This window comes from Acomys minous (assembly GCF_964271855.1).
Source record: "Acomys minous genome assembly, chromosome: 9".
Lineage (NCBI taxonomy): Eukaryota > Metazoa > Chordata > Mammalia > Rodentia > Muridae > Acomys > Acomys minous.
The window spans coordinates 115798705-115822111 of NC_140490.1; the positions used below are offsets into that span (position 1 = coordinate 115798705).

Genomic DNA, 23407 nt, shown 5'->3' on the forward strand with positions numbered 1-23407 from the left:
CCTTTTTTCCTAGAAAAAAGAAACTACTAGAAACTATAAAATTTTTTTTGAAACTCAAGCATATATGACAAAATTTAAAAAGTAATCGATATATTGCTACTCTTGAATTATTAAAGTCATTGAGAGTAGAATATAAAGGAAGAAACGAATGTGTTCTTTGGCTTTTTTTTCAAGCCTTCCAACATTCATATAAGAAGACAAATTTGGAAAATAAACTCCATTACTCGGCCTCTAAAACCATGAAATAGATGTGCACGCTCTCAACCCCTCGCCCAGACAATTATGAAGAAACTATGAGGGCTATCATTCCTCTATCAGTATGTTAGCATGCATCTCGAAAGGAAAATCCATTTACTAATGTATCTACAATATCATTCTTATACTTTAATAATCAAATAAAGATTTCTTAATTGGGGTTTAAATTTCTAATTGCTTTAAATAGGTTATTTGAACTATTACCCAGAAAAGGCTGGCAGGCTGGGGCCAGCTGGTACAGCTCGTGCAGCCATTTGAATCTGTGGCTCTTCCTCAAACCTTGTCGCTTCCCCTCTTTTTGAGATTTTGTGCCATTTTTTTTTTCTCGAGGTTTCTGTGGTTTCAGTTTTCCTGTCCACACACTCAAGGTGTGCCCTGCCATACCTTTTTATCTTCTGTATTTCTGTAAGTTAGCAATGGCGTCAGGCCGCTTGTCAAGATTTAGTCTTCTGTGCAGGAGAAGCTGCTGCTACATGAGTTGTGCTATGTTCTTTCATCAGGACATAGATGATGCGTCACTGTGTGTGATGATGCTCCAGTTCACTCTTTGGTCATTAAAAGATTGAAATGGATGAAAATCTAGTGCTATCAATATTTCTTCATGTTAGTTGAGGAGGATTTTATTGTTTGGTTTCCAGAGCATCCAGCGTGTGTGTGTGTGTGTGTGTGTGTGTGTGTGTGTGTGTGTGTGTGTGTGTGTGTTTGTGTGTATGCACACCCACATAGGTGTATACACACACACACATACACACACATGTGTGTGAGAGAACACATATATGTACATAAATATATCACATACATTATATATAATGAAAGGATACACAATGTGATACAAATACTTCTTTCTTGCTTTTTATCAGATTTTATGAATGCATACACAAATATGATACAAATGCTTCTTTCTTGCTTTTTACCAGATTTCAAAACAATGAGTTAACTTTCTCATATCATTCAACAATAAGATATTTTCCTTATGAAATGAAAATATTGTTCAATAAAGTTTTTATTCTTATTGATGTGCAGTTTATTCTGGCTTTTTGTCAAGAGGCACTTCAAGTTGGCTTCTGATTCTTTCTGACATGATTATAATAATCCTTATAACTTTTTTATTACTAAGTGGGGCAAGACTCACTTGCTCATTTTCTGAACAGTCAGAACTACCTATTTCTTTAAGAAATCCTGATCACTTTGCTTTTTCCAGAACTACAGCCATTGTTTATATTTCTATGATATATATGATATCATATACTTATGATAATTTAAACAACTAAATATTAATATGCTAATAAGTGCATAGAGTTTAAGATGTTAAAAATGTGTCTGAAAATACACAAACCAGAAACACTTTTCAAACTAGGAAGAAGTTAAAATACATCTTTGTTTTATAAACCAAGAATGCAAAGTGCTGATGGAAATTGAGAATTCATTGTCTAATTCACAAACAGGAATTTGGAATAGATCCAAATTTTAACCAAAAACATTACATAAAGATAATCCAGGAAAGGGCTATAGAATGGGTTTAAGATAAAGGCTCAAGGTCAGCTCCAGCTAGCCTCACTGTGCGCCATCTCCTTCCCAGACACTGTCCCAGCTTTCCTGGGGAACTCTGATTACTTTATGGTTGCAATCTATTCTTTCTCTGAGGTCACACAGGAAATCTTTCTAATACTATAGATTTCAGTTAGATAATTCTAACTTTCCTCATGGGTTTGTCTCATCGCCATGCATGGTGGGACCTGCAGGCTCTACGTAAGGGACAGAGACCCTTGGTGAGAACAACAGTCAGAAAGGCCAGTGATAACTTCTTAGCCACATGTCACATCAGCAAAAATATGGGCATCTGGAGCTGTTCCTTAAGCCAAGGGACATTCCTTTTTTCACTCTCCTGTCTCCCCTCAGCCCAGAGCTCTCAGGGAAAGTTATGATCCTTCACAGGAAAGTAGCAATTTGTCACATTCTTAATGTTTACCTAAGCAAAAATTTTAGTGTTCCCATTGATGTGGTTTCCTTGTTGAAGTCCAAGGCCTTGTGTTTTTAAGTACATTCTTTCTGGTTCTAACTTGTGAAAGTTGCCTTTGGTAAAGTGGGGCCAGATGTTGACATATCTCTGAGATATGCATATGATCATTTGATCTAAACATACGGGTTTCTCCTCAGGGAGAACTTGATGTGCCATACACATATGTGGTGGTTTGCATGTGATAGAATTGCTATGGCAAGGAAAAAAACCCACATGAATTGAAAATCATTCCTAATCATCCTGGAGATTGCTGCAAATGGGACAATTGGAGGTATTATCGATAATAGGAACACTGCAGATACAAAACCTATTTCCCCGAGTCTCATGTCAAACACAGGAAATGCCCACATTCTCTCACACCCTTCTTAGATAGGACAGGCCTGGCAGTATCAAAGAAACTTAGTGTTTCCTGGGCATCTGGGTGAGCATGGAGTGTGGGGCCTTCTATGGGAAGATACAGGATAATAAATTCCAGACACAGAGCATCATGTGGCCATTAGGTCTCATGAAGAAAAGCAAGTGACACATTACTAAGCTTTAAATGAGCACAGCAAGGAAAAGGGCTTAAGCCAGAAAGCCAAAGGCATTTGCACCTGAAGCCATGAGTGCATAAGGAAGGAGTCTGAAGTGCCCAGAGAGCAGTTTGAATGTGAAGCAAATCCAGGAACCAGTGATTTAATGTTTACTTGTTTACTGTTTTTTTTTTCTAACTGGATGTTCTCAGCTTTGTCAAGAGCTTGGATGCAAAGCAGACATATTTCTTGGGATAAGGGCACATCACAAATGATATGACATAATTATGTCTTATCCTGTCAGCTGATGAAAAGCCCCATGATGAACAGTTAAATGGGACTGAAATCTATGAGCTTTGTTAATACAGTGGCTGCTTGTCTTTGCACAGTTATGCTATTTGGTTGGACTATGACAACAGCAAAGGTGCAAGGGCCCAGCTGTAATGAGCATGGGCCGAACATGTACTGGTTCCTCACCAGCTTTGGAGGGCACAGCTTCTCAGTACTTCACAGTTTGTCATCTACACAAATTATGACCAAAGCTCTGCCTACCTCCTTAGATCATTGTGATGATTAAATGAATTAATGGCCATAAAAGACTCAACATAACAGTAACTGCTGATGGAAAAAAATGGCATTTCAGCCAACATTTTAAAGGCATTTTAATGAAAAAGATATGAAACTATTTCATATCACAATGAATAATTTTCTGTGTTGGATTTTGGAACAGAAAGAACATGTAAGAAGACAAGCATTCTTCCATCATAGTTAAAGAAATGGGGAAAAAAATGTGATTTACACCAATTGAGATTCAGATCCTGAATCCTGTCCTCTACCGCCTTGTGTGCTGACATATTCTCGTTAGCTGTTCTGTGCTCCACTTTCTGCATGCATAAAAGGAGGGTGGCACTTTTACTTGGAAGGATTGATTATCAAGACAACTTATAAGCAAGGATTGGATGCAGTAGTTTAATTGATATAATTTTTTATTCCTGTGATGGCTCATATTGCTGTTTTGTTTTGTTTTGTTTTGTTTTGTTTTTGTTTTGTGTAGCCCTGGCTATGCTGAACTCACTCTGTAGACCAGGCTGGCCTCGAACTCACAGCAATCTGCCTGCCTCTACCTCTCGAGTGCTGGGATTAAAGGCGCGCACCACCATGCCTGGCTTAAAGCATTTTAATATTTAAAAAAAAATCACCCCTCAAATGGTGTTTAAGATATAAGCATATTTTTAGTCCTACTCCAGCCTCCTCTTTTCTCACAAGGCAAGAAGTCTGCGAGGATAATGGGAGTACACCCTCAATGATGCTGCACTCCACTTCAGATATCCCACTCAAGTGGCTTCAAGCCTGTTGCTATTGATTATACAGACTGTTCTTCCCTGATGGCCAATGGAGACATTGGGAGCTGTGCTTGGGAGAGTGCTTGCCACTCTCTTCTTGACATTTCGTTGGTTTCGGCACATTTTCTGTCATATTCAGCGTGGGCTGCCATAAGAAATTACCATGAATGGTAGTTCAAACAACAGGAATTAATTTCTTACAGTTCTGAAAGGTGGGAGGCCTAAGATTGAGGTGCTGGCCAGCAGGATGTGCAGTGAGGGTCTCTCTGCCTTCTAACTATGTTCTCACATGGTCCTTCCCAGGGGTTCAAATTATGGACAGAGACAGATCTCTCTTCTAAAGTCCACAGTCTTACCAGATTAGGATTCTACTTTGAAGACCTCATTTAACCTAAATTATCTCCAAAAAGTCTTATTTCTGAATATAGGCACTGAAGCAGTGTTGTATATGAGCATCTGGGAAGATAGCGATCACACCACTGCTTGCCCATATGTGAATATCAAAGTTGCCTCCATTCTCAGAACACTGATTCAGATCAACTGCATCTCAATTGTAAAAATCAAAGGTGTCAAGTTAGAACTGGGTAAAAACCACAGCAACTGTTGAGTGAGTGTGAAACCAGAATAAAGATAAGCCAGGCAGTTCTACATGTCCACTGATGCCAGGCCTAGAGCCAGCTAACTAATCTGTTTCATTTCACAGTCTTACAACCAAAAATACCTACAGCTAGACATGCCTTAACAACGTGACAAATCCTCAGAGCTAAAGGAGAGGCCTGGGGACAGTCATGTGAGCTCACTCTGTTGGCCTGTTTCAAAGCAAGGGGAGTGGAATTCCTTGGCGCTTAATTAAGCTGAGAGAAGGCACATCTACTTTTAAGATTAGCTGTAGCACTTGTGAAGGCTCTAATGATATTAAGTTTGTGACCTTTACATATGAATTTCTCCAATGAGATGAGAAAGATGTGCTGTAAACAGTATCTTTTCATTTTAAAACTAAATTATTGAGAGGGGGGCTGGGGGTAGGGGGGAAGAGAGAGAGAGAGAGAGAGAGAGAGAGAGAGAGAGAGAGAGAGAGAATTCCAACTACACATCAAATGATACTAAATAAAACGCCTAGTACCAGGAATGGCTAGATAATTTTGAATTGTTAGCCAAAGGGGTCCCATAAACTCCCCTAAACATTACAGACAATTGCTAATGCTATTAGCTACCCTCTACAATGTGATGGTAAAACATTATTGCTTAAGACATCACATACTTATGTCATCAGATATGGAGAAATCTGGCTGGTAGTCGATGAAAGCTTCATCTCTACTGGTTAAATGCTATACATGCTACTGGGGGAGAAAAGTAATCATCAGTTTCTCCCAACTATGGCCTCTAAGAGCTATAATGACAACCTACCTGCAAGATATGGCCACTGGTGCAACAGTGGCGGGAATGTTGTAGGAGCAACCAACCACTTTCTGATGGATTCCATGAGATAGAACCTATTCCTGATACTATTAAAGATGCCGAGATCCTGAGACCAGATAGGTCATGGGGCCCAAAAGGAAAAGCTATTATTATTCTGCTAAATGAACTTACCAATAAAATGACTCCTAATGACATATTACTTTACTCATAGATCAGTGCATCCCTCAGCCCTCAATCAGGGGAGTGTCTTTGTCCAGTAGATGGTAAATGACACAGGGACAAACAACTGTACAGCATGCAGAGGGAGAGACTCTGGAGTGCTCAGCCCTGAATGGGATTTTAAAAAATCACATCTCTCCACTATTGAGAGAGCCCCCTCCCTACTGGGACTCAGGGATCTATGCAGATGAGGGGCTAGAAAGATTGTAAGAGGCAAAGGTGGTGGACGATTTTAAGAAAACAGAAGCAATGGTGTGGATAAATATACGAACTCAGAGACATTGAAGGCGTGTTTGAGATCTGCACAAGCTCAAGGGAAACAAAATCCCAACACAAAGAAGTGGGAACGAACTCCCATCACTAGACAAGAAGCTATCACAAATGATAGCAGCCAGGAGAGGGAAAGTCAGTTTTCTTCAGTGGAGTGACTGGGTCCAGCGACCACACTCCAGGCTGACTGCTCACGGGTAGTTGGCCAGCACAAATCAGACTCCATGCTTTTTAGTGGATTTTTCTTTTGTTTTTATTTTTAAAAAAGAAAGAACATGAAATTGAGCAGGAAGAGAAACAGGATAGCTTGTGCATTTGGAGATGAAAAAGAACATAATAAAAGATACACTGTATGAAATTATTTTTTTCTTTTTCTGTATGAAATTCTTAAGGAATACAGTTTTTAAAAGATGATAAGTGTAAATATACTTGCAAAGGGAGAAGAAAAAAATCAGAAAATATCAGCAAGAAAATCAATTAATAAGCAAGAAAAATGTGATTATTACAAAATCACTATCAGAAAGTCTTGTTATCACTTGACACTAATTCTCACTCTCTGACTTGCTAACTAACACCTGCTGACATGGGTCCTTATCTTCCCTTGTAAATATTAGCTTTATTGGAAGGAAGGGGCAAAGAGGCTCACAACTCTAATCGTTTATTAACTTATGCTGTCTCACATGCCTGCATGGAAGAGAGTCAATTGCATAGGTTATTGGCTAGTGGACAAAATATTTTTTAAATTGCATTAGAATAACTGAGGCAATTTTTGTAGGAGTTAGAGCAGGTGGGAAAGGCTAATTGCCTAGGTGTTGGCCTGGATTTCAATCTTGTGACTGTAATCTACCAGGATACAGTTACTTTATCCGAACAGTTTGGACTAAGAAGGCTTTTGAGGTCTTTTAGGCAGCAAAGATTCCATGTCTTCTCAGTTGCCCAGTGCACACCCTGTTCTTTTAAAAAGCCCCTTGATCTTATTTCTACTGCAAACTTAGTGAGAAAGCACCTTTAGCTCTGCTTCAGGGTTGCAGGCGTATGGTTCAACCATACATGAAACTGCTATTTTCTTCAGAAATCCTGAATGCATAGTGGATGATTAGTGAGTTACGCTTTCTTTTGTGGTCCAAGAAATGACACTCCAAGGCCACTGGATTTTGGAGAACTCAGACATTTCTCTGTTAGAGTATGGAAAGGTCAGAAACGTCTAGAAAGTCCTCCAAGGCCTACTGCGTCTGATATGTTACCGGGGCTGCTCTCAATCTAACTATCTAATGATACATCTTTGGTTTTCTGAGGCCACTTTGTATATCTCTTGCTTTTTTAACCTTGAGAGACAAGAGTTTTCCTTACACTAAAGTAAAATGTGTTTCGCATTTTGTGTGTTGGCCATGGTCCAAATGAAAGAATCTGGAAAAACCATTAAAGGGATTTAAGACATTAAATACTGCTCACCATTGTTTCTTTTCACTGGGTAAGCGTTACTACCTAAAAAACAAAAAATATGTTTTAGAAAGTTTATTTGAGTTTTAAAATATTGATTGATATATACTATCATTGCTTAATTTCACATTTTGTCAAATGTTCTACTATTGTCTGTCTTTGGAAACTTCTATCTTCTTCAGAAATCCTGAATGCATATTGAATGATTAGTGAGTTATGCCTTGCTTTCTTGGTCTAGAGAATCCAAGAGTCACATCCAGTGGCATATTAAGGATATCTTGTCTTTAAACCGTAGGGGGTGGGGGGAACACATGACTTGAATTAAATAATGGGAAATGTCTTTTTCCTCCCAGCAGAGGTCTCGTCTTGTCTTAACACTATAAATGGGCTGTTATTCTTATCAGTGCTATGGAGCACTTCAGCCCGCAACGGTCTAGTTATTTATGAACTATTGCAGCATCCAGATAAATGGAGTTCATGGAGTCAGGGGGATGAGGGAGGGAGGGTAGGACTGGGAGGAGACGACGGAAGGGGCTACAATTGGGATGTAAAGTGAACAAATTAAAAATAAAAAAAAAATTTAAAAAGCATTTCATTTTATCTTTGCGTTCTAACTTTCTTTTCCTTTTCTACAGATATGTGGTACATTGATCCTGGCACTTGCGATATGGATGAGAGTCAGCAAGGACGGGAAAGAGGTAAGTATGGATGCATGAAGCAACTGTGTCTCCATAATGAAAAGCAATGGCATTAATAATGGCAGACAGTAAATGTACCGTGGCAGTTTTCTTATAATTCTTCCCTTGTCTTTTGTGACATTATATGGGTTTATAATTTAGACAATCACAATTGCTTATCATATGCCTTGTGTGGAACAGTCCTTTTAGAGAGCTGAGCAGGGTGAGCTATTGGTACAGAAGCACCCACGTGCCTTAAGGGAAAGCTATTTCTCTGGCATGGGGAGAGATCTAACGTTCCAAGCCACCCAAAATGTAAGACTTAGTCAATCCAATTGGACTAGTCAATCACTTGGCCAAGGAACCAGTTCCTAGGAAGGCTGATTTATCTTAAGCCATTTTAAAATATGGCTGTTTGTCTGACATCCGTGGCTGAACATACCAGCCCAGATCAAGTTGTATGGCTTCCCTCTCCCGCTTAGCCCTCTTCCTCCTCCAGGAATCTGCCAAAATTTACAGCTCATCTGCCCTGCAGTTTTGTTTTTTGTTTTTTCAAGCTGAAATAAAACTGTCCTTGAGCTTTCTTCTAAGGCCATTCTTAAATTCTTTTATCAATGAGACTAAGAACCCTGAGCAATGACCCCAGTTTCCCTGTTAACATGCGTTACCCGAGGTGGGGCTCTCTCCCAAATTCTAGAATCATCATTCTCAAATTAGAAAGACTTTAACACAAGGAGATGTAGGAAGGGGTCTAAGTAAACTCTTGCCTCCTTTGCTATTAAAGGTCAGGCTGGACAGCTTACAGACGCAGCACGTCTTTCCTCTGCACCAAGAGTAACTTCTATGTAGTATATTCTGATTATCATGAAGCTCATCCCAGGGTGGGTGGTCCAAAGTGGAAGAAGATGAAATATCTTTTTGGAGACAAATGTGATTCCAGATTTCAAGGGCAGCACAGTTCAAGGAATTGTTAGTATCCCTGAGGCTGCCATTTCATCCAGTGGCTGCCACTTGCACTAGTGTGATTCAGGTGGTGCTCAGCTTCTTGATCATGCATGCAATTAACAAGACCCATTTCCTCATGCTACAGATGGTTTCATCCCAGGGACAAAACTCTTATCAAGATGTCCTCAGGACACCTTTGGAAGTTTAATTTACAGGCACAATTCCAGCCCCAGTCTTGGGACTCAACACATACTATTTCTATTCCATGCTCAAGTGTTACAAACGTGCAAGGACAATACAGGCGGTAAACCTTAAGCCCCTACCCAGATCTAGCCAATGGACAGAACACTCTCCACAGTAGAGTGGAGAGTGGGATATTACTTTCTCACATACTCTGGTGCCTCACCTTTGACCATGTCCCCTGGACGGGGAGACCTGGTGGCACTCAGAGGAAGGACAGCAGGTTACCAAGAAGAGACTTGATACCCTATGAACATATAGAGGGGGAGGTAATCCCCCTCAGGAACAGTCATAGGGGAGGGGAGTAAGGGGAAAATGGGAGGGAGGGAAGAACGGGAGGATACAAGGGAGGGGATAACCATTGAGATGTAACAAGAATAAATTAATAAAAACAAACAAACAAACAAACAAACGTGCAAGGAGGGAGAAAACACTAGGGGGTGGGTAGGTTGTTGTTCCAGATTTATCCAGAATAACACCATGCTGGCTCCGTTTCTTGCCTCTCTTACGTTCACTCTCCTCTTCCCTCACAGTTCAAAGAACACCCCGCAGCCCTGCTTTCCTGTTCTTAGTCCCTGCAGAGCCATTTGCTCACCCTTGGTTGTGAAGGCAGGCTCTTGCCTGGGTCAAATCAGCTATGGTCAGAACCTTTTCAAAGGTTTTGCTCCAGTAGTTTTTCATCCCTTAAAAACAATTCCAATTCCTAATGAATATTATAAAGGTAATATATTAAGCCAGAAGCAAAGACAATATTTTAAAATTATTTAAATGCATTATATCATAGGGCAACTAAATGTTCTTTGACACAGCTCAGTGGGAAGACGTATTAAAAGCAAACTGATGACTTTGTTTCCTTTTCTAATATAGACAGATTTGCCAGAAATATTTATTCTCTGTCCCCCATCTTCTTCTCTCTTTCTCTAGCTCCCCCCTCAGCCCCCTTTTATGACTTTCTTTTATCCTCAGAGAGTCCAGAGAATCCCTGAGGCAGTTAGCGACTTCCTCATTCCGTACTTCACCAAATGAGTAACTGGGAGAGGCTGGGTGGAGCAGGCAGCCTTACCTCCCAATTTATCAGAATTCCGTTTGTTATTTATACTGATAAATGTGGCTCTAAGTTCCTGATGGCCTCAGCATCTGGTGTTTGAGAGGAGGAAGAGAGTAGATGTATATAATCTGTCTGACTTTGGGGTTCGAAATTAAAAACAAAGTTTAACAACCATCACTTTGAGAGTGCTTTAGAGTTTTGAAGATGTGTAGGCAGCCTGAATTTTATATCATTATTTGATTTCTGGTCAGCGTTTCCCTTCTCCCAGTATTTCAGTTAAGCAAACTTGGTGTTTAGTCTGCTAAGAAACACACATTGAACATATTACAAGAGAGTTGTTGTCTCTAAGAGAATGTGACTCCACATCTGGGGATGACATAGGCTGACGGGGCTAGACAGCACTGGTTGTCACAGTTAGAGCCTCCTACACAGAACAAAAGTCAGGACCCGGACAACAGCCAGCCTGCCTTACACAAAGCCAGTGCCATTTGTGTTTATCTGCAGTTAGCGGCAAAGAGTCAACACCAAGCGAAGAGCTGAATTTTATTACTGGGAAAATAGAATTAGCAGTTTTACAAGGGCCAACATGAACACAAACACATAAAAGACTGACAGGGAGGTGACATCTCTTTCTGCTAACGTGCCTTGGAAAGATTGCTTTAAAGGATAAACCCAATAGCTCCCAAGGCCAAAAACATGGGCACCACCCTTGTTTCAGACGTCTCTTCTAAGCTAAAGAAGATCCTAGCATCCTCATCTTTCAGAGTCACAGCTGCTCTTTAGTATTCCTCCCCCCTTTTTGTGTGTGTGTGTGCATTGTTTTTTCAAGACAGGGTATTCCTGTGAAGCCTTGGCTGTCCTGGGACTCTCTTTGTAGACCAGGCTGGCCTCGAGCTCACTGAGATCTGCATGTGCTGGGATTACTGGTGTGTGTTTTCTCTCCCCTTTTCTTAAAAAACATACAAACTCTGTTTATACGGGACAGCTTTGCTGGGTTCTGGCTGTAAAAAGCATCTAACTCAGATTTCTAGCTCACTCTTCAGAAAGAACAGGCGTCTGTTGGGGTGAACTGGCAACAGTGATGGCTGGTGAGGCCCCACAAGGCTTTCCTTCCGGCCCAGCCCTGGCAGTGGGCGACCCAGCAGGGTCAGTCTCACCGTAGGTTTTACAAGTGCCCGCACAGGCATCAGCTGCACTAAGCTCCCCGTGGAGAAAGCCCATCTATTCTCGCTGTGTTTGGGCTCTCTCTCCTGAGTTCTAATAACTTTGCTAGAGTCTTCCACATGGTTAGACATCGCAGCATGTCCTGAAGACCAGACAGAGCTGCCTTCTCAAAGCTGTTTTCCTGGCATATATGCTTTGTCTCTGACCTTGTGCCCGATTACTAACAACAATGGTTTTTCTAGCAATAATAAAATCCTAATAATTTAAAAAATATTTTTTTATCAATTCATTGTGAATCTTACACATTGTACAAGGTATTTTGTTCATCTTCATCCACCCAGTCTTCCCCTGATCTCAGATCCACGCGTTCTACTTCCAACCCTTTCCAAAATTTATGTTTTTACTCTTGTTTTTGTAATAACCCACCAAGCCCAATTTGCATTGCCCATATACTCATGGATGTGAGGCGCAGCGATCTGTATACCAGGAGCCACGTGCTTAAAGAAAACTAATTCTCCCTCCTGAGATGTCTGGCTCCAATCTTAAAAACAAAACAAATAAAAATCTCCCCCCCCCCACCTCCAACAAAATAAAAGGATACAAGCCGAGCCTAAAATTTGTAAACCTAAGCATTACATCTAAGCAAATGCTTTCACAGACGAAGGAGGCTTGAGGAATCACAGAATTGGCCTGTTTCCCTTCTACAAACCCAAAATGGTCCCAAAGGCTCACGTTAGCTTACTGTCCTGGGTTACAAACTTGTTACCTGTTGGGACCCCAAGTAGAATATGGATATTTGTGTTTAGGCTTTCATAATTTCCGTACACTCCTTCATACTGACTATTGAGTAAATAGACATATTCCCTGTAGGCTATGAGTGGATTTAAAAAGCCTTCAAAATGGAAGGATCACTAATGGCACCTCTTATCTTTGCATCCGGGGTGTGACCAATGAGTGGCCTGGCAGGTTAGGGAAGGCAGAATGCCTTTCCTTAGAGGCAGCCCAGAACCCAGGGGCTTCCAGTAGCACAGGGACCTTATTCAGCATGCATATATAATGCCGGGGCAGGATCTCCATCTTTAATTGTGACTGACTACTGCACATGCATGGTGGAGGACAAGCGGGCATATGGGTTTGGGATCCCATGAGGTTAATGCCCAGGAGTGTACTTGTGTTTTGTGCAGAAAAACTGAATTATACCAGATGGGTAGCCCACCCACTGTAACCAGATGTTCATCAACATCACATAATTTGAACAGTTGTAAAATTAAGTTTCCTGGTTAAGTCCTTCTGGGAATGAGAAGATAAGAGTTGATATGGACCATTAGGAACCGGGCTTTTTGTGTTCTTACCAAAATGTAAGAGCATTGTTTATCAGCCTGGAACCCTTTCCCATTGTGTCTTTTCAGGCAGGTCCTGCTTTCTCCCCTATTTCACGCCAAGGCAAACTTCCTTGGTTTTTAATCACCACAGCATTTCCTGTTCTTCAGCCCCATGTAAATGGATCTCACATTATTTGCTCTTTCACCTACGGCTTCTTCAGCTCAACATGACTCTGACGTTCATTCTTGTAAACGGCAGCGACTTGGCGAACTTGGGATGTTTCCAAGTCAAAATAATTAGATTATTATATAGAGCAAAGGCTCCATCATGCTACTCTAGGTACAAAATCGGCAATGTGTGAAGCAAAGATCCCATCAGAAAGGACTAAAAGCATCTTTCATTTTAAATGTTTAGAAACAACTCAAGAAGGCCATTATAGCTCCTCCAGCTAACACATACAGTTTCATATAGGACAGTTCAGTGCTGGAAACACGACTCAGGAAGGTGGCGCTTCATAGGATGTGAGTTCTGCCGGGGCAGAGAGTTTCACTGGGTGAGATCACAGAAGCTTCTGGGGTCTCAGAGAAGAGCCTGGCACCCAGTGGGTACTTGGAGGCGTGGGGCAGGGGGCAGGGGGCAGGGGGGCAGGGGGCAGGGGACAGGGGGGGAAGGGGCAGGGGGGCAAAGGGGGCAGGGGGAATATTTAGAGTATGAGAAAAATAAACACGCAGAGAAGGAATGCATACACCAATCTCTTCTCTGCTTCTAGATCATCACTTCTGGAGACCCAGGCACGAACCCTTATGTCTCTGTGAATATCTTGATTGCGGTTGGGGCCATCATCATGGTCCTTGGTTTCCTGGGATGCTGCGGAGCTGTGAAGGAAAGCCGCTGCATGCTCCTCTTGGTGGGTTCCAGAGCAGCCCAAGCATCCACCCTACAGACCTCAACAGTTATCCGTCCCTGTGATCTGCCGAGGACTCGCCAAGCTTCATGAAACCCTAACGTATTTTAGAGAATTTGATTATGCAAGATGCTACGGCGTAGGCTTTGGATTACATCATTTTAAATCTGAGTTTACTCAACTTTAGAGGCTAAAGGAAGACACGTTTTTAAATCAGCCACGCCTTCTCTAGTTCAGGCATTCATTCATGCAACATGACCGTGTTTCTGTATGTCAGACACTGTATTGAGTGGCACAGAAAACAGTAAGACAGAATCCATTGGGGTCAGGGGGAGAATAATAAATGAAAACATATTGCAGTGAGAGTGGCTGAAGAGGAGAAGGTGAGGATGGAGGAGGGAGCTTTCCAGCCAGAGGTGGAAGTAAGCAATCTGTGTGGGTGAGGATGCGCTGTGGTCTCTGTGTGGGTGAGCGTGCGCTGAGGTCTCTGTGTGGGTGAGCGTGCGCTGTGGTCTCTGTGTGGGTGAGCGTGCGCTGTGGTCTCTGTGTGGGTGAGCATGTGCTGTGGTCTCTGTGTGGGTGAGCGTGCGCTGTGGTCTCTGTGTGGGTGAGCATGTGCTGTGGTCTCTGTGTGGGTGAGCGTGCGCTGTGGTCTCTGTGTGGGTGAGCATGTGCTGTGGTCTCTGTGTGGGTGAGCGTGCGCTGTGGTCTCTGTGTGGGTGAGCATGTGCTGTGGTCTCTGTGTGGGTGAGCATGTGCTGTGGTCTCTGTGTGGGTGAGGGTGCGCTGTGGTCTCTGTGTGGTGAGCATGTGCTGTGGTCTCTGTGTGGGTGAGGGTGTGCTGTGGTCTCTGTGTGGGTGAGTGTGTGCTGTGGTCTCTGTGTGGGTGAACATGTGCTGTGGTCTCTGTGTGGGTGAGGGTGCACTGTGGTCTCTGTGTGGGTGAGCGTGCGCTGTGGTCTCTGTGTGGGTGAGCGTGCGCTGTGGTCTCTGTGTGGGTGAGCATGTGCTGTGGTCTCTGTGTGGGTGAGCGTGCGCTGTGGTCTCTGTGTGGGTGAGCATGTGCTGTGGTCTCTGTGTGGGTGAGCATGTGCTGTGGTCTCTGTGTGGGTGAGGGTGTGCTGTGGTCTCTGTGTGGGTGAGTGTGTGCTGTGGTCTCTGTGTGGGTGAACATGTGCTGTGGTCTCTGTGTGGGTGAGGGTGCGCTGTGGTCTCTGTGTGGGTGAGGGTGTGCTGTGGTCTCTGTGTGGGTGAGTGTGTGCTGTGGTCTCTGTGTGGGTGAGGGTGTGCTGTGGTCTCTGTGTGGGTGAGGGTGCGCTGTGGTCTCTGTGTGGGTGAGTGTGTGCTGTGGTCTCTGTGTGGGTGAGCGTGCGCTGTGGTCTCTGTGTGGGTGAGTGTGTGCTGTGGTCTCTGTGTGGGTGAGGGTGCGCTGTGGTCTCTGTGTGGGTGAGTGTGCGCTGTGGTCTCTGTGTGGGTGAGGGTGCGCTGTGGTCTCTGTGTGGGTGAGCGTGTGCTGTGGTCTCTGTGTGGGTGAGTGTGCGCTGTGGTCTCTGTGTGGGTGAGCGTGTGCTGTGGTCTCTGTGTGGGTGAGCGTGCGCTGTAGTCTCTGTGTGGGTGAGCGTGTGCCGTGGTCTCTGTGTGGGTGAGCGTGTGCTGTGGTCTCTGTGTGGGTGAGCGTGTGCTGTGGTCTCTGTGTGGGTGAGGGTGTGCTGTGGTCTCTGTGTGGGTGAGCGTGTGCTGTGGTCTCTGTGTGGGTGAGCGTGTGCTGTGGTCTCTGTGTGGGTGAGCGTGTGCTGTGGTCTCTGTGTGGGTGAGCGTGTGCTGTGGTCTCTGTGTGGGTGAGGGTGCGCTGTGGTCTCTGTGTGGGTGAGGGTGCGCTGTGGTCTCTGTGTGGGTGAGGGTGCGCTGTGGTCTCTGTGTGGGTGAGCGTGTGCCGTGGTCTCTGTGTGGGTGAGTGTGTGCTGTGGTCTCTGTGTGGGTGAGCGTGTGCTGTGGTCTCTGTGTGGGTGAGGGTGTGCTGTGGTCTCTGTGTGAGTGAGCGTGTGCTGTGGTCTCTGTGTGGGTGAGCGTGTGCTGTGGTCTCTGTGTGGGTGAGCGTGTGCTGTGGTCTCTGTGTGGGTGAGCGTGTGCTGTGGTCTCTGTGTGGGTGAGCGTGTGCTGTGGTCTCTGTGTGGGTGAGGGTGCGCTGTGGTCTCTGTGTGGGTGAGGGTGCGCTGTGGTCTCTGTGTGGGTGAGCGTGTGCTGTGGTCTCTGTGTGGGTGAGCGTGTGCTGTGGTCTCTGTGTGGGTGAGCGTGTGCTGTGGTCTCTGTGTGGGTGAACGTGTGCTGTGGTCTCTGTGTGGGTGAGCGTGTGCTGTGGTCTCTGTGTGGGTGAGCGTGTGCTGTGGTCTCTGTGTGGGTGAGCGTGTGCTGTGGTCTCTGTGTGGGTGAGCGTGTGCTGTGGTCTCTGTGTGGGTGAGCGTGTGCTGTGGTCTCTGTGTGGGTGAGCATGTGCTGTGGTCTCCAGGAAAAGAGCCTCGGGTCCAGGGTCCAGGATTGCTGTGTTTGAGGAATGCGATTGTCCTGGGTGTGGCTGGAAGGAAATGTATTTGTTCAGGCTGTAGCTAAGTCATAAGGCACATGCTGTGCCAACAAAATTTCAAGGCAAGTAATCAGATTTGTCACTTTGAAAATTTCCCAAAAGGGTGGATAATCTGGGATAGCTGATAGGCACTCACTTTTTAACATAGACACTAAAAAGTAATGGACAGATCTTGTAAAACCATTAGAAAATAGAGCATATATATGTTGGGTATAAATTTGAATGAGTCTAAACTTGTTCCTGTTATAAAGTAAGCATTGTCCATGTCTGAGAGTAATGGCGCTTGGCCTTTTAACACCTCCTGTGAGAGCTTTTTGGGTAATGAGGTCTCTTTTGCCATATGGGGAACTTAATTGCTTGAGGAACTTGTTTTCAAAACAGGCTTGTATGTAGGCCGCATCCTCCAGGCAGAGCTCAGGATGGGTACAGGAAACACGGTTCCAGCGATTTCCACAGCAGTGATTGTTTGGAAACCAGTTTTAAGCTTGTGTGTGTTCAGCTCGATTTCTACAGGAATGGAGAAATACAACTTAGATCCTCTGGGCTGTCAAAGCTACTTCCCTTTAATACACTAAAGCCAGCAATGGTCTTTCAATGAGACTTCACTGCAACCACTTCTGGATCAATTTTGGAAGCAGAGGATTCTGGGTAGTAAAAGACTACAAATCTGTAGCCTCAACACAACGGGATAATAAAGGAAGTCTGAGGCTGACCTCTACCTCTGAGGCTGGTGCTCCACCTCTGAGGATGACCTCTACCTCTGAGGCTGGTGCTCCCTCTGAGGCTGGTGCTCTACCTCTGAGGCTATTCTGGCTGTCCGGTCACATGACTCTTAATCCTGGCTGCTCTGAGAATAACACATCCCTGTGTCCTTTTTCAGTTTTTTATTGGCTTGCTCCTGATTCTGCTTCTGCAAGTGGCTGCAGGCATCTTAGGAGCTTCTTTCAAATCTGAAGTAAGTTCACAGATGATGTTTGACAACTCTTGGAAAAGCCTAAGACATTGAAATTCTACACTCTGACATGAATAATTTAACAATATATTTTTTCCCCTCAATTTTCAGTCTAGCCGCATTCTGAATGAAACTCTCTATGAGAATGCAAAGCTTTTGGCTGAGGTGACTGAAGAGGCAAAAGAATTCCAGAATGCCATGATTTCATTTCAAGCGGAGGTAATTAGAATTTCTTGAACGCGTAGGAATTTGAAAGTAATTCTTCAATGTTTAACTTTAAAATTAAAAAAGAAATAATGATATTGTTATTAATTTTATTCTTGTTGTTAATTATTACTGTCTGTGGTGTTTTGCTGCATGTATGCCTGTGTGCCACATGTATTCCTGGTGCCTTCAGAGGCCTAAGAGGGTATTGTATGCCCTGGAACTGAAGTTGCAGGTGCTAATGCGCTTCCCTGTGGGTGCTGGGAATCATACACAGGACCTCTGGAGCAGAAGGTATCCAGCGCTCGTAACCACTGAGCCGTCTCTTCAGCCTGATACTTATTTTTTTTTTAATTATTGTGTTCCGTGAAGATAATCTCTCCATTTTGTAGATTTTAGCTGATTATTATTTCACAGTGTAATAAGGGAAAAAAAAGGTATTTTTAACAGTTTCCAATCCCTGAGAATTTGAAGCAATTTAGAACAGAGATTAAGAACATATGTCTGTATCAAATTAAGCTTTTATGGGACAAACCAATTTTAATGTTTACAATCTAACAAAGTACTGTGCTAAGGAGTCTACCTCCTTCCACTGAAAACCAACACGTCGTGTTCCTTACAACCCTACGGATTGGTGTTTTAGTTTGTTTCCTGTTGCCATGACAAAATCCCCCAGACTAAGTATTTTAGACACAAAGGATATTTATTTATTTATTGGTTTGTTGGGAGTTTTTTGTTTGTTCGTTCATCTGGTTGGTTTTTAGACAGGGTCTCACGATGCTCTGGCTGTCCAGGAACTCACTGTGTACAGCAGGCTGGCCTCAAACTCAACAGACATACTCAAGGGCTAAGATTAAAAGGCGTGCGCCACCATTCCTGGAAGGAATCCAGAGGCTACTTTGCTCACAGTTCTGGAGGTTGAAGAGCGTGACTTCATCTGCTTAGTTCTGTGAGGAGGAAGTTCTCATGGAGGAAGGCCTCACAGTGATGGGAGCGAGCCCAGAAGAGGTCGCTTGAGGCAAAAAGCAAGGGCGCAGAGACGTGGAAGCCATGCTCTTTTCACTTACATTGCTTTGAGTGTTCAGATTTTTAATTTAAAAAATTCCTTTATAATTAGCATACATACAAAGTTCCGACGTGTTGGCGATAGCTTTCATTTTGTCCTTTTCACACAGACTTGGCTGTGGTTGGCTCCCTTCCCCCACTCCTCTCTCCATCCCCTTACCCACTCCTACCGCTCGTCCGTCCCATTCAGCCCACAGTAGTCCCGTCTAGTTTCATGTCTACGTATCCTATCACCCTCCCCACCCTTTTTAACCCCCCCCCCCTTCCCTCTCACGGTAATACCTTCTTTTACAAACTAACTCGGTCCTACAAATAACTCAGCCCTGCAAGCCGCAGCAGTGCGTGGGCAAGAGGGAGTCCTCTTGGTGCGGTTCCCACTGCACCAGAAGATTGCAGACCGTGAACCCCAAGCAGATGGCAATTGCATGCTGGTGCGCTGAGAGGGGCTGACAGATAACAAATGAAGGGTTGGAATTTGAGTCCAGATGCACAGGACATTGTTATTATGTTTTTATTGAGACCCCTGGCCATCTTTTCTTTATTCTCTTCCTCCTTCCTTCTTCCTTTTCTTTCTTCTTTTCTTTCTTTCTTTCTTTCTTTCTTTCTTTCTTTCTTTCTTTCTCCTTTAAGATAAAATCAAAATGTATGGAGGCACTAAACGTATTTGACTATCTGGTTCCTTTCTAATCTTTACTAAGTTCTGCTTCTTGAGGAAGCTGTGTCATACCAAGTTTGTCTGGCCAAGATCCCTTGAGCGGCTCTGTCTTCCTGTCTTTATGTCATTCCACACCCTTGGAACACACTTATTCTGTTTCTTTCCCTTTTTGAATATATGTAATTTGAAGAATGAAACCTCTAGATTTTAAAAGTCTCACTATAATAACCATATGTAGTATTCACCACATATGTGGCTTGGCATGGAAATTCTTAGAAGGTTCTAGGATGGCTGGATTTTATAGGTTATCTAAGCTGATGTCTTCATCAGTTGAAATATTTTACATTAACCATTTACTGTTTAAGTAGTGAGTGAAAGTCTACTCAGTTTTGTTCATCCCACTTATATATTAGTCTGATAATCAGTGTGTTCTTCCTCAGCTAAAAAATACCCATCACCCTAGAATCCATATCATTTAGTCTTAATTATTTCTGAATCTCATAGGAGAAAGAAGTTATGGATGTCTGTAAACACAGTGTTTTCTTTAAAGATGTCCTTGAAAATTCAGTCTCAGGGAGGTCCTGGTCTTTGAAATGTCCCTGGTGCCAAGGTCACAGAATAAAAAAATTATTTTCAAAATTTCTCAAAAATTTTGAGCAATAAGTATATGTCTTTAAGTTAACAACTTGACTTTTTGTGACTCTAAATGCATAGATCAGATGCTTCCTCTTTTCATTAAAACTAAAAGGTAAGGGCCAGCACGGTGCCACATGCCTTTAATCTCAGCAGTTAGGATGCAGAGGTAGGTAGGTCTCTGTGAGTTCGAGGCTAGCCTGGTCTACAAAGCAAGTCCAAGATATCAGGGCTTGTTATACAAAGAAATTCTGTCTTGGCAAAAACAAAAAAGAAAAAAATAAATAAAAAACAAAACAAAACCCCAAAAACAAAAACCAAAGGAAAACAAACCTAAAGATAAGAATTTTGTTTATTTTTAAAACTTTGTTTCCAATTTCTTCAAATGTTTACTATCTTGGTCATTATTCCTTTATTGCTGTTGAGACCAAAAAGAAACATTCCCTTCCTTTCTAAAAGTAGATTTTATTTTTGGTTTGTTTTTCATTTTAATTATGTCTACCTGTGCTCTGTATGAGTAAGGTGACACATCATATTTTAGCATAAGTAGTGCTGCGGAGGTGGCTCAGTGGCTAAGAGCACCCTCTGGTTTCAGAGGACTGGAAAAGTTCAGTTCTCAGCATCCAAGTCAGCTGGCTCATTCCTGGCCATCGCTCCCTTAACCACAGCTCCAGTGGACCCCACACTCTCTCTGCCTTCCATGAGCACGTGCTAGATAAAGCATACTTTAGCATATGCAGACACACACACACACACACACACACACACACACACACAAATGCATGCACATGTCAGTGCAACGCAAGCAAGCACATACACATAACACATAAACAAAATACAATCTATATTTTAGCACAAGAGACATCTTTGTAATGAGATGTTTAAGAACAATACAGTGTAATTTAATTCTTCTGGTTATGCTAATGACTAAGCTCCGGTCTGCTTTTCTCTTCACAGTTCAAATGCTGTGGATTGGTCAACGGCCCTGAAGACTGGGGGAATAATTTTCAAAATGCAAAAGAGTCATGTGAATGCACAGGCACAGGCACAGGCACAGGCACAGGCACAGGCTGTACTCCTTATCTTGGATCTTTAATTTATTCACAGGTAAGAATACTATTCAGTTTGGCACAGTAAGTAGTTTTGTTTTATTCTTTCCACGATGGCCATCTCTGCAAAAACTTAAAATACAGCAAGCACCAAGGGAACTGTAATATGAAAATATGCAATTATCCAAATATAAAACTAATTTTTATTAAATATAGAAGAAGATATTTTAAACAAAAGCACTTTTGTCTATGAGCTTAGCATCATTTAAATCCAGCTTTCAATGGTCCAAGTTCAACCAAGTACAGAGTAACATAAAAGTTTATTTTATTCTGTCTTTAATGACTACAATTACCATCCTCTATTTTTTTTTAATCTTAATAAAAGTTCTGGAAGTTAATATTTTTACTTTAGTTTTCAAAAGTCAGTCATAATACACTTAAGGAAGAACCCATCAATAAAAGATTTGATATTTAGGACTTTAGCTTCCTGATATTAAGTCTACTTGCTACTTTATCTATGTAGTGTTTTAATTAAGAAATTACTTTGGATATTTGAAATCAATTTGAAAGATGAGTTTATGCTTTCTATGTGTTACATATATGTTTAAGTGTCTGACTTGTGGGTACCACCTTCTACTTTTCATGTGTATTTTTTTAATCAAAAATTTATAACTACTTATAAAATAGTTACTGACTACCTCCTGTAAGCCAGGCCTTCTGGAGATCCATGCTTTCATTCACATCTAATCCTAAGCAGCGAACAGTTAGGACAGTTCTCCTGTCAGTTCCTGAAAGTCCGTGTATACCGTGGGGTATAAAATCTATGCTCATGAAAACTGATTATCAAACAGGGAAGAGAGGACCATAGCTGGACAGCCTCAAAAGATAGGTAAAATGCAGGCGCTGGAGAAGACACAAGTGTTAGGGTCCCCACTTAAGTTAATCGTTGAAGTTCTGAATGTGGGCTCATGAGGGACCTGACATGTGTCCCTCAGCACAAAGCTTTTCACAAAGCTGTTCCATCTGCCTGGAAAGGCTTAGCATAAACATGACAGTTGGTGTTAATGTTTAATTTTTATTGCTGTTTTTCAGAGACCATTCCATATCAGTTATAAACATGTAGCATAATAAAGGCATCAGCATCCGGTTATAATCTAGTTATGAAGAATCCACAAAAGCTACTGCGACTCACAATAGACAAGGCTGTTCCCAATCTAGCATTGTTTTGATTTACTATTGTTGGTGTCATTAACGAATGAAAGAAAATACCAAATCACAGGGAAGCATTCTCTCCTCCAGACTGCTGCTGTTCACGAGCACTGAGCTCATCTGCCTTGAAGTAGCATTGGGGTCACTCATATCTACAGTAGTTCATGGGGGGGGGGAGAAATTATCAGATGGCTACATTGCTGTGTCATTATCACTGTCAAAATAATAGCAATTACTTTTTATTCTTCTTACCTTTTATAATCCTCTCTGATTCTGCTCCACCCTGCCTACTTAAATTTAGAAGCACACTGTTCCCAAGGTAGGATGGAAATCATTAGCTGGTACTAATCGGTGCAGCTCCCCCTAGGCTGATGAGGAGCTCAATACGCTCTGTTGACGTGGATCTCCACTTCCTATGAAAGACTCAGTTGAAAGACGTTTTCCTCAGGATACATTCTGAAAAGCCCATATAAAATTATTTTTCCTGAAACTCCTCACACTAATCTGCTGAGGATAAGCCAACCGCTGACCTAGCACCCTATAAAAAAGGTCATAAATTCATTGAATACCTCCATCTGCCGTGTGTCATTGGCAAGCCTGGAAAAGCGGGCCCTCTGCAATGGACATCATTCATGGTCCCTTTTATTTTCTTCTCTGCCTTTTGCTGAGATAACATTATTTTCCTGCGTGTTGGAGGAGACAGATATGATGAATATGAACCGAGAGGGAGTCATTCCTCTCTGTCTTGACCTTAACTGACATGAAGATGTCAGATGTCTGCTGATTTGGGCTGGAAGTGAATGAAGTAGTCCATTACATTAAAGGATTAAGTTGGATGAAGACCTTCCCATCCTTGGGGGCAGTTTTTACTGTTTCTAGCAAGTAGTATGATTTTTGGTCAGTCTTCATGAACATATGACAATCACGTTCACGGCAACACAGATTACGCTGTGCACTGTTTTTCCCTTTAAAGAAAAAGCTATCTTTCTAACTATCAGTTATTGGAATCTTTAAAATTTGTCTGAAATGTTTTACAATTTGATTTCCAGGCTGGTTTGGATACATTTTAAAATGATGTATCAGAGAAACAACTTTCTAAATTGTTTCTTTCTTAAAGTAATAGCATAAAAGCACACACAGTGGATCCAATAAAGACAAAAATAGCAGCCATCTTTATCAATGAAGGGATTTGCAATTCCTTGCTTTTAAGAGGGACATCTGCACTACACCTAGCTGTACACCTACCTCAACAGTAGACTTTCCTGCTTCTTGTCACAAGC

General features: G+C 42.5%; 1 protein-coding gene across 3 annotated transcripts in view; it reads left to right on the plus strand.

Annotated features, from left to right (window-relative positions):
• Positions 1–23407, plus strand: part of TSPAN8 (tetraspanin 8) — a 29798-nt gene that overhangs the window by 1936 nt on the left and 4455 nt on the right. For all 3 annotated transcript variants that reach the window (XM_084796613.1, XM_084796614.1, XM_084796612.1), the window contains 5 exons: positions 8114–8176; positions 13645–13782; positions 17241–17315; positions 17424–17531; positions 20827–20976. In XM_084796613.1, coding sequence (XP_084652739.1) covers positions 8114–8176; positions 13645–13782; positions 17241–17315; positions 17424–17531; positions 20827–20976 — 534 coding nt within the window. The remainder of the gene's footprint in view (positions 1–8113; positions 8177–13644; positions 13783–17240; positions 17316–17423; positions 17532–20826; positions 20977–23407) is intronic.